We start from the raw sequence: 15,198 nt of genomic DNA on the forward strand, positions 1-15,198 counted from the left end.
CACGACCTCATAGGCTTGAGGTAGCCAATGAAAGTGTCACCCAGTCCCCACTTCATCATGCTATAGAACTCGGTTAATTAGCACCATTTTTAATTTGGTTGCTTTACATGCACTGCCAAATTAAATACCTTTGAATCTACAAAACCCATTATTCTACGGTTTGCATCATCCTTGCTTTGAATAAAAAATAATGATTGAAGGAAGAACTAGTATTTGGTGCAAATCCTGGAAAATAATTAAAGAATAACAATACTGGCAAATAGCTGGCCACAAAACTTGCTTACACGATATGATTTTGCTGGGTTTGTTCATTAGTTGGAATCATGGGACGAACAAAACTTAATGTCTCCACATACCCTCCAAAAGACCTAATGTTATTTTAAGTAAAAAAGAGATTCTTTTTAGTTTAGTATCCTAGTTCAATAATCACTAACACATTGAATGTAGTGGAAGTAGAGCACTAATTATTTAATAAGCTCACTTATGACACGTTGATAAAGATAGTTAGTTTTAAGTTTGAAACTTGAATTTAATTTTTATGTATTATACAATTTCTGGATTTTTATATCGTCAACCATTAAAAATTATGTTTAAAATGACTTTTAAGATAATTAAAATTAATAAAATGATCATAGGTGATAATTTTAATTTACTTACAAGATAAAAACCTTTACCATGATAGTTAATAATATTTGATTACATGTTATTATGTAATAATTATAACCATGAATCAGGTGATAATTCATAATCACCTAATAATTTTTAGAAAGATAGAATAAAAAATTGGTTGACATGGTCAAATTGGACTATTAGAAAATATAAATGAAGTAGTAAGAATCTTGTGTGTTGTACGCGCTAAGTTTATAATATATCGTAAATATACGTAAAACATTTAAAATGTTTTTTTTTTAAATATTTAATAATTAATTATACTATTAGTAATAAAAAAGATCCCACATCTAGGCATGATAAGTATACCCATCCCCGCTGAAATGGACTCACTCTTTCTTCGATTGGAATTGAGGTCAGGTTTAAATTTTTTCCTATTAAGAAAGTTGGATTCGAGAATGAAATCAGATATGTTGATCCTCACACTCGTCCCAATGTTAATGAATTTATATTCGTTTTATGCATAAAATTATTATTTTTCTTATAATTGTGTATAATTTTTATTTAATTTCATGTTGAACTAAAAAAAAAGAACAAATAATTTTTACTTTGTTATCAAGTACTTGAAATTTCAATCCTGGTGAACAAAATATTATAATTACTTTTTTTTAAGCTATCCAAAAAAAATGATATCAGATAATTTTTACCTAAAATTTCAATTTAGCATTGTAATAAATTTAGTCAAATTAAAAAAAGAATTATCTTATTTTTCTATTTTTTATGAGTAAAAAAATAGGATAAGATAGGAGATCGAAAAATCTGATCCGCAGACAGAAGCGGAAATAGGTCTAATTTTTAGACTCCAACAAAAATGAAAGACAGAGAGGGGGGAAGGACTTGGGGACTCGGATCCCATTACCATGCCTACCCACAACCAACCTCCCTTGTAGCAATCTGCAATCTACACACTTAGCAACCAAAACTAAGATTTTTGTGATTTAGAGCCCAAAGTTAAAGTACTCTTTTTTTATTTTTTTTTTACAGCACAAAGTGAAAGTACTCTTATCTGTGCATTTCTCCTCTCTTTTTTCGTAACCAATGAGTCAAAAAAGAAAACTGGGAATAGCTAAATAACTTTTAGCTTTATTTTTAAAGTTATTATTTTTAGTTTAAACTTGAAATTAACTTTTAAATAGGAAAAACCAAACGTTATATAAAAATGTGTTTGGAAGACCTTATACTGAGCTGAGTTTATTTCGTATCTGTTCGAATTAACTTTGAACAAGAAAGAAACATTTCAATAATATCTAAATTACTATATATGCTTGAACATTAACAACAACAATTTTTTCATCAATCAAATTATAATTTCTGAAAATAATATAATTAAACATGCTCCTAGACTTGTAAAGGTAAATTATAATTAAGCTTTTGATAATAAGTTTTATAATCAAATTTATCATAATAATTTTTTACCAATTTATTTGAATATATAAATTTTATGGTTAGCTTTATAATAATATAAATTGTTATATAAAAAATTTATTGAATAAATATTTAATTAAACAATTCAGATGAATGTATTTAAAGGCTTTTAATTAAATTGTTAAATTAGATTTATATATTTTGTGAATATATTTATAAAGCAATTGTATCTTTTAATGGACGAAAATGTTAATAAGTTGTTAAGTTTAAAAATATATTTATTAATAATTTTAATTCGTATGTTTGAGAAAGCATCAATTTCATAATATTTTTATCTCTGCATATCAAGTAAGTAAGTTTTATAACGTTAATAGATGAAAATTAACAATAAAATAAATTTATTTCAATTTTTATACTTTCAAAGATTTTTTTATTTTATTTTTCAGAAACAAATTTATCAGTATTATATATTTTTGAAGGATAAAAATAATTAATGGTTTGAATAATGTATTTTATATCCCTTCCGGTGCAGAATACATACCATTAGATGGACTATAGGATAGGAGAACGTGGTGGCAACCTGCGCACGCTAAGGGTGACTTATGACCATAATAATTATTATTTGAGCAAATTGCATAAAGGAGAGCCCTCTATATATGGTTGCAGAGTCCCACACCTATTTAGTATTTATTCCAATCATCAACTTAAGTCTACCAACATTTCCAAACAGCTGTCTGTAGCCCTAACCCAACCATGAACCAATCTTTCATACCCATTCATTCTTAAATTAATTACATTCTACTCCACTATGATTATTGCAATACCCACTTTAAATAAATGTTAATTGATGTCCTTATAACATTGTTTAAAGAATCAAAACAAAAAAGATTTTACAGGTGAGTTTAAAAAAGTTAGGAAGAGCGCATAATTTTATTATTTTTTTTTCATTTTAGTTTCTTAATCAATATTTTAAGAATATTGGTCAGCAATATCCAATCATTAGTTCTCCCTATAACATTATATATTTATATAATATATAATATACAGAAAAGTTAAAGTTGAACTAAACTAGCCTTGTATTTAATTTGCTCGCATCATTAAAATAAAGTTGTAACTAATGATTAGAAGTTGGATTTATTTCATTAGTATAGCATTTATTTTAAAAAAATTAAACTATAAATACAAACGTATATTATAAATTTACACTTATAATAGGATGTATTATATTAACTTGTAATTGTGTTAGAATAAAAATTGAATATGTTCTGTCAATATATTATATTGTTGGTAGGATGCATCATACTATCCAACTCATGATATATATATATATATATATATATATATATATATATATATATATATATATATATATATTAATAATTTCATACATGTTACATAAAAACAATATTAATGATTAATATTTTTATTAGTATATTTTTTGGTGAAAATATATGAAATTTTTTTAATACCTCTTAATTTGGACTTCATATTTGTTTTAAAAATAAAACAATTAGGGAGAAATCAAGATGGCTTTCTTACTTGCGGCATTATTCAGAAAAGTATACTTTTTATTTATTTTAATATAGAGTATTATTGTTCTTTTGTATAGTTATGAGGTTTTTAAATTTAATAACTGAACTGAAAATTAAGAAAAAACCAAATCGTAACTGAACCTGACGTGACATAGAATTTGGAAGTTCTTGTGCATGATAATATAGATTACTTTATAGTTGAAATAATGTTTTATTTTTTAATTCGTACGGCTTTGACGATAGAAATTAGAGGCCATTGGAATTTGGAGGAGTGCTTACTCAAAATGCCGGGCTGCTATGGAAAGTTTCAAGCGTCATTGACATTACTCAATACTCATTAGTCGAAACCGAAAGTACAAAGCTGCTAAAAAGAAAGTTACTTTACACTTTTGGTGGACGAGGAATCATAATTCATAAGAGAGAAAAGAAAATGAGCAAAAAAAATTGTTATTTGAATTTGAATAAATAAAAATGAAAAGAAAAAAATCTACATATTTGTTTTTTTATTATTAAACAGAAATAGAAAATATAATAAAATAAATAAAAAAGTCTATAAATTGTATATTAATTAAAAATGAATTTAATTTAAAAATAAAATTTTACTATATTGGTTTTTAACATAAAAATGATTTAAATTAAAAAATTTATTATATATATTTTTGATGGTATATAAAATTGTATTTAGTTTTTTAAAAAAATAAAAAAATAGAAAAATAAACTTCTTTTCCGCTATTCAAGGTTACATGAAGAGGAATGCTATTTTCGTAGAAAAAAATTCATTTCTGCCTATTATTTTCGTTAAAAAATAGTTAAGAATTTCATTTTATTTATTTATTCTTTTATACCAATATAAATATAATTCTGATTTAATTAAAATCTAAAAAGTAAAAAATAAGAAAAAATATTAGTTATTGTTAATGCATGTATTGTGTTTTACTTTAGTGTCCAGAATATGAAGTGTTATTATTTTATTTATCTTTTAAATAGAGACGGATTTAAAAAAATTAAAGAGATTATAAATTTAGACGTGCATAATTATATTAAACTAAAAACACATGAATATTAAAATAACGAGTCAATAAAAAAATATATGTAAATTATTTCAAAAATTTGAGGAAATAATAAAATATAGGAGTAACTATTTTATTGTCATTTCACGTAACTATGTTTTTTAGTAAATTTTTCTTCTATTTCTATCATTTTTTTTCCACTCCTAATCCAAACAAAACATTAGTGTGTGTTTTATCCACTTTAGTTTAAGTGTATATTTGGATTATAGCTTGTAAATTTAAGCTTGAGTCAAACTGAATTTCTAAAATTATCCCAATAGTTACTTCTCCCAAAGAGCTTTTAGGTTAAATTTTAGCTTCAAACATACTTTTGGGTATGTATAATTAAATTCAAATTAATCCAAAATAAACATTGAACCATTTTTTTTTGGATTTGTATGAATAGTTTTTTTCTAAAATTGATGGATTTGTTTTTGTTTGTATTTTTGAAATTAAACCGAATCACAACACTTATATTACTTTAGTATTATTCGTGTTATGTATATCACTTGGATATTACCGTATAATGATAATGTTATGTATACGAAACCTATATAATGTATATTACTTTTTTTAGATGATTTTTTTAATATTGTTTAGTTTGAAATGAATGAAAATATGATAGATTTTTCTTGTAGAAGTTTTAACATATTACTAAGTTTTTAGATTGTTATTAATAATTTTTTAATGTAATTTAATTTAAAAATGAAAGAAGTATACATATTTTAATGAAATAATATTTTATTAAAAAACATAAAAATTGAATTAAACCAAACAGTAATTGATTTAATTTGATTCGAATTTTATTTTAAATAAAAACTAAACTAATTGAACTATATATATTTTATAAATTTGATTCGAGTGATTTTTTTTTTTTGACGAAAAATCAAACCAAATTTAACTCTAAATTTTTGGGAGAAATTAAATATAATATCAAATTCATTTTTCCCTCTAAATTAGGTTTAGAACTCTGACACCTCACAAACCAAAGCCTAAGTAACCAGTCACCTATATATTTATTTCAGTTGTTTAGAAAAATGAAAACATAACCAATCATCTATTTATAATAAGTTCATCCAACCTATATAGCAATCTCTTGCGTAATATAGAGTGTGGGCCGTCACGTACGGGCGTGGAAAACTAATTACATTAGTTGTTTATTGAAATGCCCACATCACACCACATGAACTCATTCTTATTTCAATTGTTACTCCTTGTAAGAGTCACTTAAAATAATGTTTATTTTTTTATAACATTTAACTTATAATATTTTTTTATTAATTATTCATAAATATTTATAATTTAAAGAAAAAAGATAATATATTAACAAATAATTAAAAAAAGAGAAGTATTCCTTACAGAAATTATTTTAGAAAAATTCTAAATTAAAGAAAAATTTATTGTTACTAATTAAATTAATCACTTTTTTGATACATTAAATGATTAGATCTTACGTGTAGGTACAAATGATGTATACAGTCACAGCAATCTTCAAAACGTAATTAGGTGTGCAATTATACACAAATAGAAATTTTCATTAAAACTTAAGGCACAGTAACATGCGTCCTTGCAAACATAAGTTCAGAATGTGTCGCCCGTCATTTTTAAATAATTAAAAAAAAGCAACTCGTTTAACTAACAGATAATATTATCAACGAAAATAACATACATAATTTGAAGTTGAATTTTTTAAATTTATAGTTTCATAACTTTTTAAACTTTCGTAATTATTCTAGTTTGCTTAATATCTTGCAACTTTATTAACAACACAATAATTAACTTTTTTAAAAGTTATTATACAAATTATGCACGATGCCTTAAATGTTCCACTTAAAATACAAAATTTTGTTGAGACAGTTTGGGGATAAATTGAAGTTGCTAAACCTACTTTGTCCTAAACTACAATTATAATTAAAAACATTCGTAATCAAAAGTATAGAAGGACGTAACTGATATGTGCTGGAAAAGTAAACAAACAACGTCAATTATGTATTTTTTTTTTTACTGAACAAAATCATTATATTTAAGATGTAATATAATATGATGTTACCTAGCGCATGAATAACTTATGCTTATTGGAGTATCATATAAAACCCATATATTATTATATACAACAAATTATACTAGATTAATATTTATTACACTTACACATCCTTTTTAAAATTATATTTTTTTTTAGTTCTCCTGACTAGTCACGGTTATTAATCATATTAATTTTTTGTAAAATGTCCTAAAAATCCCTATTAGTCTCGTGTAAATTTATTTCCAATCCACATCAAATTTTACTCATAGAAATATCGTGAATTTGCTCCTCACCTTCTCGTCAACTGTGTCACAATTACCAACCACAACAACTTCATCGTCCCTACCTCTTCCGACGTCGTCTTTGACCTTTTCCCGTATCAAGACGACCTCACCAATGACTAGTGCTCTCGTTTCATGTCAGATGCGGTCATCCAGTTTGGCAACTTCTACTTCACCTCCTTCAACGAAGCATTGCGACACTCAATAATTGTTTAGTCAAGTACAATAATGTCACCTTTATCGGGGTTGAGAACATGATGGCGATGTCACTAAATTCTCATTTTTTTTTTCTTTTTCTCGTTATCTTTGATAATGTGAACGAATCATGGGATTAAAGTGTAATGAATAGTAAAAAAACAAAAATAGTCTTATGTATGATAAAAACGAATGAGATTAAATGTAATAAATGTTAACATCATGGATGCATGTGTAATTTACACTATTATATATATAAAAAAACCCATATATTATAAAATCATTACATAAAGTAAAATAATCAATAATACAATACCTTTGACTTTTCCATTATGATAGTATTTCTACCTGTATTATTTATGGTTTCTTATACTATTTTATGATATTGTTTTTTTATTTCTTTATAACGTTATCATTTTACTGTATTTTTTTATTTTCTCTTAATAATAAAAACTGTGTACTTACTACTAGTTGCAAGTAAAATTGCCACAAGTGGCTAATCGATTTCTTTTTAAAAAAATGTTTAATGTAATCATTACTAAATTTATTTTAAAAATTATAAAATCCAAAATATCAAACCGGCAAAATAGAACCGAATTTTCAGGACTTTTTTTTAACAATGCTTAAAGCAACGTATCTTCATCGCAGAAAGATACGAGACTAGTATTTCCAGACATAGAGGTTGCGCAAATGAAATGTATCTCTTGTAACAAAATCTTTTCATATCCATGATAAAAATTAAATTTGCAGGTCTAATTAAGTAATTATTAAAGTAAAATAAATTTTATTATGCTTTTAAGAACTATTGTAGATTACATTTTTAATGCAGTTATATATATATATATATATATATATATATATATATATATATATCAATCGATCATTAAAAAAACTTTATATCAATTTATTTAACATGTTGGATAATAATTTAAAAGGAGTTAAAATATAATTTTTATTTTTCTTTTTCTTTGATTTTAGTTTTTTTATTTTTTAATTGAAATATTTTTTTTTTATTTTTAAATTTTTTATAATTTTAATCTTTCTATTCTTTAATTAAGACATTTGGTTTTGCAGGTCTTTTTTTTTCAATTTCATATTTGACTATATACTTCTTTAATTCTTTTTAATACATTAAGCTTGTTATTAATTAAATAATTTTAAAAAATATTTATCGTATGAATAATAAATAAACATATGATAGATAATATTATCAGAGTACGTATCAATGTTTGAAATGAGATATGTGAATTAGAATTGTGGATTTTCTTAAGTTAGAGTTGAAATATTTTAATTAAAAATAAGAAACTAAAATTATAAACTTTGTAAGAGTAAAACAAATTTTTCATTAAAAAATAAAAAAATTAAGAAACAAAAGTTACATAGCTAAAAACAAAATGCTGGATAATACATGACGCGCAGATTTTTTTCTAAATTTAATTTTCTTTTTCAAAATAAATTAACAAAAAAGAAGAAGAGAAACAAAAGAAAGACAAATTAACTTACCAAAAACGAGAACAATTTTTTCCATTATGCAAGCAACTCGCCGACTTTAATTTTGCGACTTTAATAATCACATTCATGGCACTTCCTGACCTCATTATTATTATAATCCATCCTCACTTCTCCTCCATTCCCATTTCCCCTTCACTCGTTGACCACCCCCCTTTATTTTTCCGACCATTCCCTACGCCACTTTTGTTTTCCTTCTCCCTCCACCTTCAACCCAAGCTAGCTTTTCCCTTTTCTCTAACTTCCAAGTTGCATCACAACCCTTGTCACAAGTTTTCTCCGATTCCATTCCAACCTCAACAACAACAGACACACCCCATCCACTTCGATCATCATCATCTCCCATTAATCTCTTCATAATCCCATATGTTCCACTTCCTAATCCCACAATTGCACACAACCTCGTTCTAATCTCAAACTTTTCAACCCTGGGTACTCTCTCTCCTTCCAATATTCCTTAGCAACACATTTATAAAAACCATCCAATTATGTAACTCTACCCTTTCTAGTAGCATATAAACTCCCCCAAAAAAAAAACCAAAAAAAAGACTTTTTTTTTATCTTCATCTTTCTAACCTCAAAGTTTTCAAACCTGGGTTCCCTATCTCCTTCCAATATTCCTTAGCAACACATTTATAAAAACCATCCAATTATGTAACTATAACCCTTTCTACCTTATAAACTCCCCAGCAAAAAAAACAGAAAAAAAATCTCTTTTTTTATCCTTTCATTTGGAAAATGATGTAGTGTGTCCTCTTCGGTGTGTGCACTATCTTTATCAAATTATCCTGTTCTAGTTATCTTTATTTTATAGTTGTCTGTAGTTTGGAAAAAAAAAAAAAAAGAAGGATGCCGGAATCGGAGATAGGGACGCCGACGGCGGCGTCGGTGCCGGCGACGCCGGATACTCCGGGAGGACCGTTATTCACGTCGCTGCGAGTTGACTCACTGTCACATGAACGTGAGTCGTTCTCAATGGCTGGGTGCAAGTGTCTGCCGACCAAGGGCCATAGCTGCTTCACTGATTTCTCAGTTGGTGTTCCACTTCCCAATGTTTCTCTCACTCAAAAGGTAACATTAATAACCTATTTTGGTCAACGCCTTCTACTGCAATTTTTCTTACTCTTTTCTTTTTCATTTTAATCGGTGACGTAGGTAGCGTATCTTATTTTTATTTCATTTTTTCTATTTTTCCTTTTCCCATCTTATTATCATTTGATCATTTTTAGAAATTTTGTTTTTCTCATTATTAAAACTCTAGTTTTTATATGACACATGAGAAATGGATGAATGGGAATATGGGATACTAGTAATTAGTAAAATAATGTTAAATAAATGTTTCTTTTTTCTTTCTAGTCATACGAAATTCACGCGGAGGGTTAACATTCATACACATTGCATACATGCAGGCTGTGTGCGATTTTCTATTTCCGGTAAATCTGGCTTTAGGATAATAGGATGCATATATATGTTTCATATTTCATTCGTCATTGATGGCTTTTATTATAATTGGTTATCTTTTATCCTTTCGATATATAAGATTTTTTTTTTTTTTATCTTGTCAAACAGTTTTTCAGGAGAATAACTTTGTATATTATTATTTTTATTTTAACGATGTGTGGGTAGTATTTTATTTACGTTTTATTATAATGAGTTTTTCCCCGCAAATATCAAGGTAGTTTATCCGTCTGTATATAACAATGTTAGATTATTTTTATAAGATATATTTTTCAAATTAAGAAATAAAAAAGCCATCTATACCCATATAAATATACAATTAGTTAAATTTGTAAAATGTGGGTTAACTATATCTATTTTGTTAATGGAAGCGAGGAACTAATTTTGAAGTAATAAAAACAACTTTAGAAGATGAAAAAAAAAAACTTACGTTAGTATAAAATATGAATTAAATTACATTAAATTAACTTAATGTACCAAAACTCGATTTAAACGAACATGTCATACAACTCGACTTGGAGAACTCAGAATATATTCTCAGGTCAATTACATTCTTTTATTTAATTTTTTACTCCGATACAGTCGGGCAACAACCAGTCTTTCTGGCAATGTGCCTCATTTAAAAATAAATGTTAAATGATTTATTAAAAGAAGCGTTAGAAATTGAATTTGGCATCATTCTAAAGTCTAAACCTATTAATTCGACTTAAACTAAACCTATAGATCACCAAAAAAAGAAAAAAAAACTTAAACCAAACCTATCATCTCTCTCTGTATTCCTCTAAACCTGTAGTATTAGCAAGTCCCCCATTATGTACGCATCATCATCTTTCTACACACATCAATAATTTATACTAATATTAATTAAGCTATACACACCTGTAGTACTTTACAGTATTAATTAAGCTACATATGCATCAATAATTTCTATTACTTAAGATGCACGCATCAATAATTTCTGTGCGGATAAAAAAAATCAATAATTTCTATAGATATTTAAGCTTTAATTTCTTGTACTACCTAAGTAGAATAAAAAAATTAAGAATTCCAATCAAAATATATTTAGAACATATTCAAATGTTTTAGGAATTACATTTTCAAGAAAACTAAAGCATAATTTTGGCTCCTTGAAATTTTACAAGTTGATCTATTGCAGTTAAGAAAAACAATAAATAACTCTGAAATAATTTTTCTCACAAGGATTTGAACGTAGAGAAATATAGATGGGATTTCCGTTATCTTCTCTTCTTTATTGCTTTCCTTTCCAATTTGACTAATCCAAACGCAGAGCTTCTCTTAGTCCTTCATGTCTCACGTTTGATTTTTTTTTTCTTTATAAAAAAGACAAATAGAAACTGACTTTTTTTATAAAATTAACTTGTCTTTACTGAACACAAGGATCACCTTAAGCACCTTTCCCTTTGACTGATACCTACTCCTTCTATGGGTTCATTCAACTATTAACTCAAGATTTTCAATCTTTCTGTTAATACCACGCCCTTTCTTTTTCTACATTGCCTTCATCTCTTATTTGATGTTTATGGTCGTTGACTACTTCGTATTTATTGTCTTCCCCTCCTTCATGTTGTCCTTTTTCTTTGACCATTTGATACAGGCAAGTTAAATTGTCTGTGCTCAAATTTCCTATCCTTTGACTTTGATGCATACCATCATTATTGAAGTTGAGATCTTTTATTTCACCAAAACTCATTTCATAACAGGTTACAAAATTCATTTTAGTTTTACTGCCAATAGAAATTGATAATTTCCCCCCATAACTTTTACTTCTTTTATATTTTGAAATAATTATGATTTTAAAGTTTAATTTGTTCCATTCATTAAAAAAGTTTTATTTGTTTCGAATATTTATATATTTATTACTCTATAAATTTTAAAAATAATAATAACTTTTTTCTGGCAGTTACGTTGTGGTAATTCACTTGATGAGATAAGAAAACATTAATGAAATATAAAGATGTTATAATTAAATAAGCCTATAATTTTATATAGCATTATAACGAATGAATTTCTTATTCTTTATGAATAACCTTAAAGTGTAATTTTAAAATAAAATAAATAATTACGGCTAATATCACGTATTGGCATTTCAAAACTTGAGATCAGGGCTAGTAAAAATCCCTTTATTTCATTACCTTAAAATTAAATATTATGCATTGGCATCTTAGACGTAGAAACTAGGATAACGAAATCGAACTTCTCTTTATAGGTACAGTTAATTTATAGATAAATCAAATGAAAGATTTTTTTTTTATTTTTAAAATGAGATTATTGATGTTAATTAATGTTAAATTTTAATTTATTTTATTTTGTTAATTTGTTCTGTTTTTTTATCTTACAAGTAGTTGCTAAGAAATTTATCCAAACTAAAACAAAGTTAAATAACCAAAACAAAAGAGGTGTGTCAAAAAAATAAATTTTTTTTCTTTCATTTCCATGGATAAAACATTGTCGCATTCATAATCAAAGTCGTACCTGCACAAGTGAGGCTTCGACCTTCTTGTTTCATTTTTATAGAACAAATTAGATTTTCCTCTTTTGGAAACTGCTTAAATTTTACTTATTTTACTCTTTTCTTTTAAAAAATGTACTTATTTTTTTTCTTAATAGATGAATATGACTTTTTTTACAGCATAGTTATACTTAACCTTTTTTTATAACATAAATGAACCTTTTAATAATGGTAAATATCCCTTTTTAAATGATATTTTATCTTATTCTTGACAACTTCTACAACCAATAACTAATTTTGAGCATTCTATTGTTGATTTTAGTATTTTAGAAAGTAGAATGAACTTTTAAATACTTTATTTTTGTTTTTAATCCTTATTATAACTCCTTATAAAATCACAAAATTGATAGTAATTATTTAAAACTGTTTGTTAACCATGTCAAGAATCACTATGAAAAAAAAACTATAAAATCTATTTGCAATAAAATAGATTCAAATATAACATATATTCATCTTTCAATGGGCGAAGTTTATATTTTAAAATAAGAGAAGGAGATATCAAAACTACATTTAGTGTAAAATAGATAGAATTTGAAATTAAGTTTGAAAATGGGATTTTTTTATATTTTAGATAAGTTTTTATTTTGATTAGCGAGTTTTGAATAGAAAATAATTTAATCGAACTAATTTTGTAATTTTTTTAGTAAAACATAAGAATTCGAGAGTTCATTTCGAAAGAAAGATAAAAGCCAAACAAGACTAGTATCAGGCCCATCCCTTATGAATTACTTGTGCACGATGGATCGAGTCTTTTTCTCCCTTGATGGTAGCTGCTTGCTAGTTGAAGCTAAAGGCACATTTGAATTAGGTTTGGGGTTTGATCCCTATAATCTGAAAAATCACCAATCCCCATCCCTTTTCCGCTTCCCAAGACCTTAAGAATTTTTTTTTTTTTTGTTTCCCACAACTACAAGTTGTTTGATGTTAGATAACAAATGAAGAATAAATAATAATTTGGGGGTAAAATACAGGTATTTTATCACGCAACTTGTAACATTTCAATTATTGTACATAAATAGGCATAATTCTGACATAAAGAATTCACAATGCGTGTGTTTAGATAGAGAGTATATTGTGAGTGGCAACAAGCCTTTGTTGCTGGGTTGGGTACCCCTGGTACCTTGTATCCTCTATTGTACTACTTTATATTTTCATATATATATATATATATATATATATATATATATATAATTACACAGAGAGAAAGCAAATTTAGAAGTAAACAATGTACAAGAATGAACCATTATATTATCACATTGTAAAATGTTGAATTCAATTACAATATGCACAAAATACAAAGTTAATTGTAACAGGAATGAGGTTGAAATTGGGCACTAAACAATGTTGTAAAGATGAACAAACAGGTTGGAGCAGAGTTTGTGGGGACTTTCATATTGATATTTGCAGCAACGGCAGGACCAATAGTGAACAACAAGTACAATGGAGTAGAGAGTCTAATGGGAAATGCAGCTTGTGCAGGGTTAACTGTGATGTTTATCATTCTGTCCATTGGCCACATCTCAGGTGCACACCTGAATCCATCCCTCACCATTGCCTTCGCGGCCTTTCGCCACTTCCCTTGGACCCATGTCCCGGCCTACATAGCAGCACAAGTCTCTGCCTCCATATGTGCATGTTATGCTCTCAAAGGTGTTTACCACCCTTTCCTCTCCGGTGGGGTCACTGTCCCCACCGTCAGCGTCGCCCAGGCTTTTGCAACCGAGTTTATCATCACTTTTATTCTCTTGTTTGTTGTCACTGCTGTCGCCACCGATACTCGTGCGGTGAGTTCATCCATTGCAATCCTTGTTACTTTGTTAAATATCCGATTAACTTATATCTCCACGTGTTAGGCAGGTTGGTGAATTGGCAGGTATTGCTGTTGGGGCTACAGTTTTACTCAACATTCTCATATCAGGGTGAGAATGCTAGATCTTATAAAAGTTTAACAATGAAGATTCACAAATGAGTGACATCTTGTGTTGATTGATTAGGCCGACAAGTGGTGGTTCGATGAATCCGGTGCGCACGTTGGGTCCAGCCGTGGCAGCAGGAAATTACAAGCATATATGGATCTATTTGGTGGCACCAACGTTGGGTGCTCTCGCTGGTGCTGGTGTTTATACGCTCGTCAAGCTGCGTGACGAGGAGGCCGAACCGCCGCGACAAGTTAGAAGTTTCCGTCGCTAATTTGGCAGCGCAGCGTCACTGTTCTGTTCTTCCTCCACCCCACAACTCAAGTCATGTATCTAGCTCCTTGTTTGATTTTATATGTATAATCTAATATAATAAAATGCAGGGGGACTCAACATGATCCTATTTGTGAATTTATGTGTGTATGGTTCGTTTCAGTTGTGTTATGTACACCATGAAAGGACTAACTAAAGCCATGATGATTTGTGCTCCTTGAAATTAATAATATGTATGATTTGTAGAAAATGGATCTTTTGATGTTAGATTTTCATGGGACAAAAGGTACTTGAAGATTTTGTATTCATTTTTTAATAAATATTATTGGATACAAGAAAATTTGTAAAATATTATCTGGAGAAATATAGATATAACTTTTTACACAAAAAAATCAAGT

At 27.4% G+C, this 15,198-nt stretch overlaps 1 protein-coding gene across 2 annotated transcripts; it reads left to right on the forward strand.

Moving 5' to 3' along the window:
• Window positions 1-8,723: 8,723 nt before the first annotated feature.
• LOC114371232 (probable aquaporin NIP5-1) lies at window positions 8,724-15,050 on the forward strand. Of its 2 annotated transcripts, none has more exons than XM_028328685.1 (4): window positions 8,724-9,694; window positions 13,964-14,395; window positions 14,469-14,530; window positions 14,606-15,050. In XM_028328685.1, the coding sequence occupies exons 1-4, from the start codon at window positions 9,473-9,475 to the stop codon at window positions 14,799-14,801; spliced, it is 912 nt and encodes a 303-aa protein (XP_028184486.1). In that variant the 5' UTR covers window positions 8,724-9,472; the 3' UTR covers window positions 14,802-15,050. The 2 variants fall into 2 exon arrangements, with proteins under 2 accessions (XP_028184486.1, XP_028184487.1); XM_028328686.1 differs by having other exon boundaries at window positions 13,976-14,395.
• The last annotated feature ends 148 nt before the right edge of the window (window positions 15,051-15,198 follow it).

Source organism: Glycine soja, chromosome 10 (genome assembly GCF_004193775.1).
Source record: "Glycine soja cultivar W05 chromosome 10, ASM419377v2, whole genome shotgun sequence".
NCBI lineage: Eukaryota > Viridiplantae > Streptophyta > Magnoliopsida > Fabales > Fabaceae > Glycine > Glycine soja.

Excerpts from the sequence above, each read along its gene's own strand:
- LOC114371232 (XM_028328685.1), top strand. The coding sequence starts at position 9,473 with ATGCCGGAATCGGAGATAGGGACGCCGACGGCGGCGTCGGTGCCGGCG. Across the intron at positions 14,396-14,468 it reads TCGCCACCGATACTCGTGCG|GTTGGTGAATTGGCAGGTAT; the intron begins GTGAGTTCATCC and ends CGTGTTAGGCAG. Across the intron at positions 14,531-14,605 it reads CTCAACATTCTCATATCAGG|GCCGACAAGTGGTGGTTCGA; the intron begins GTGAGAATGCTA and ends TTGATTGATTAG.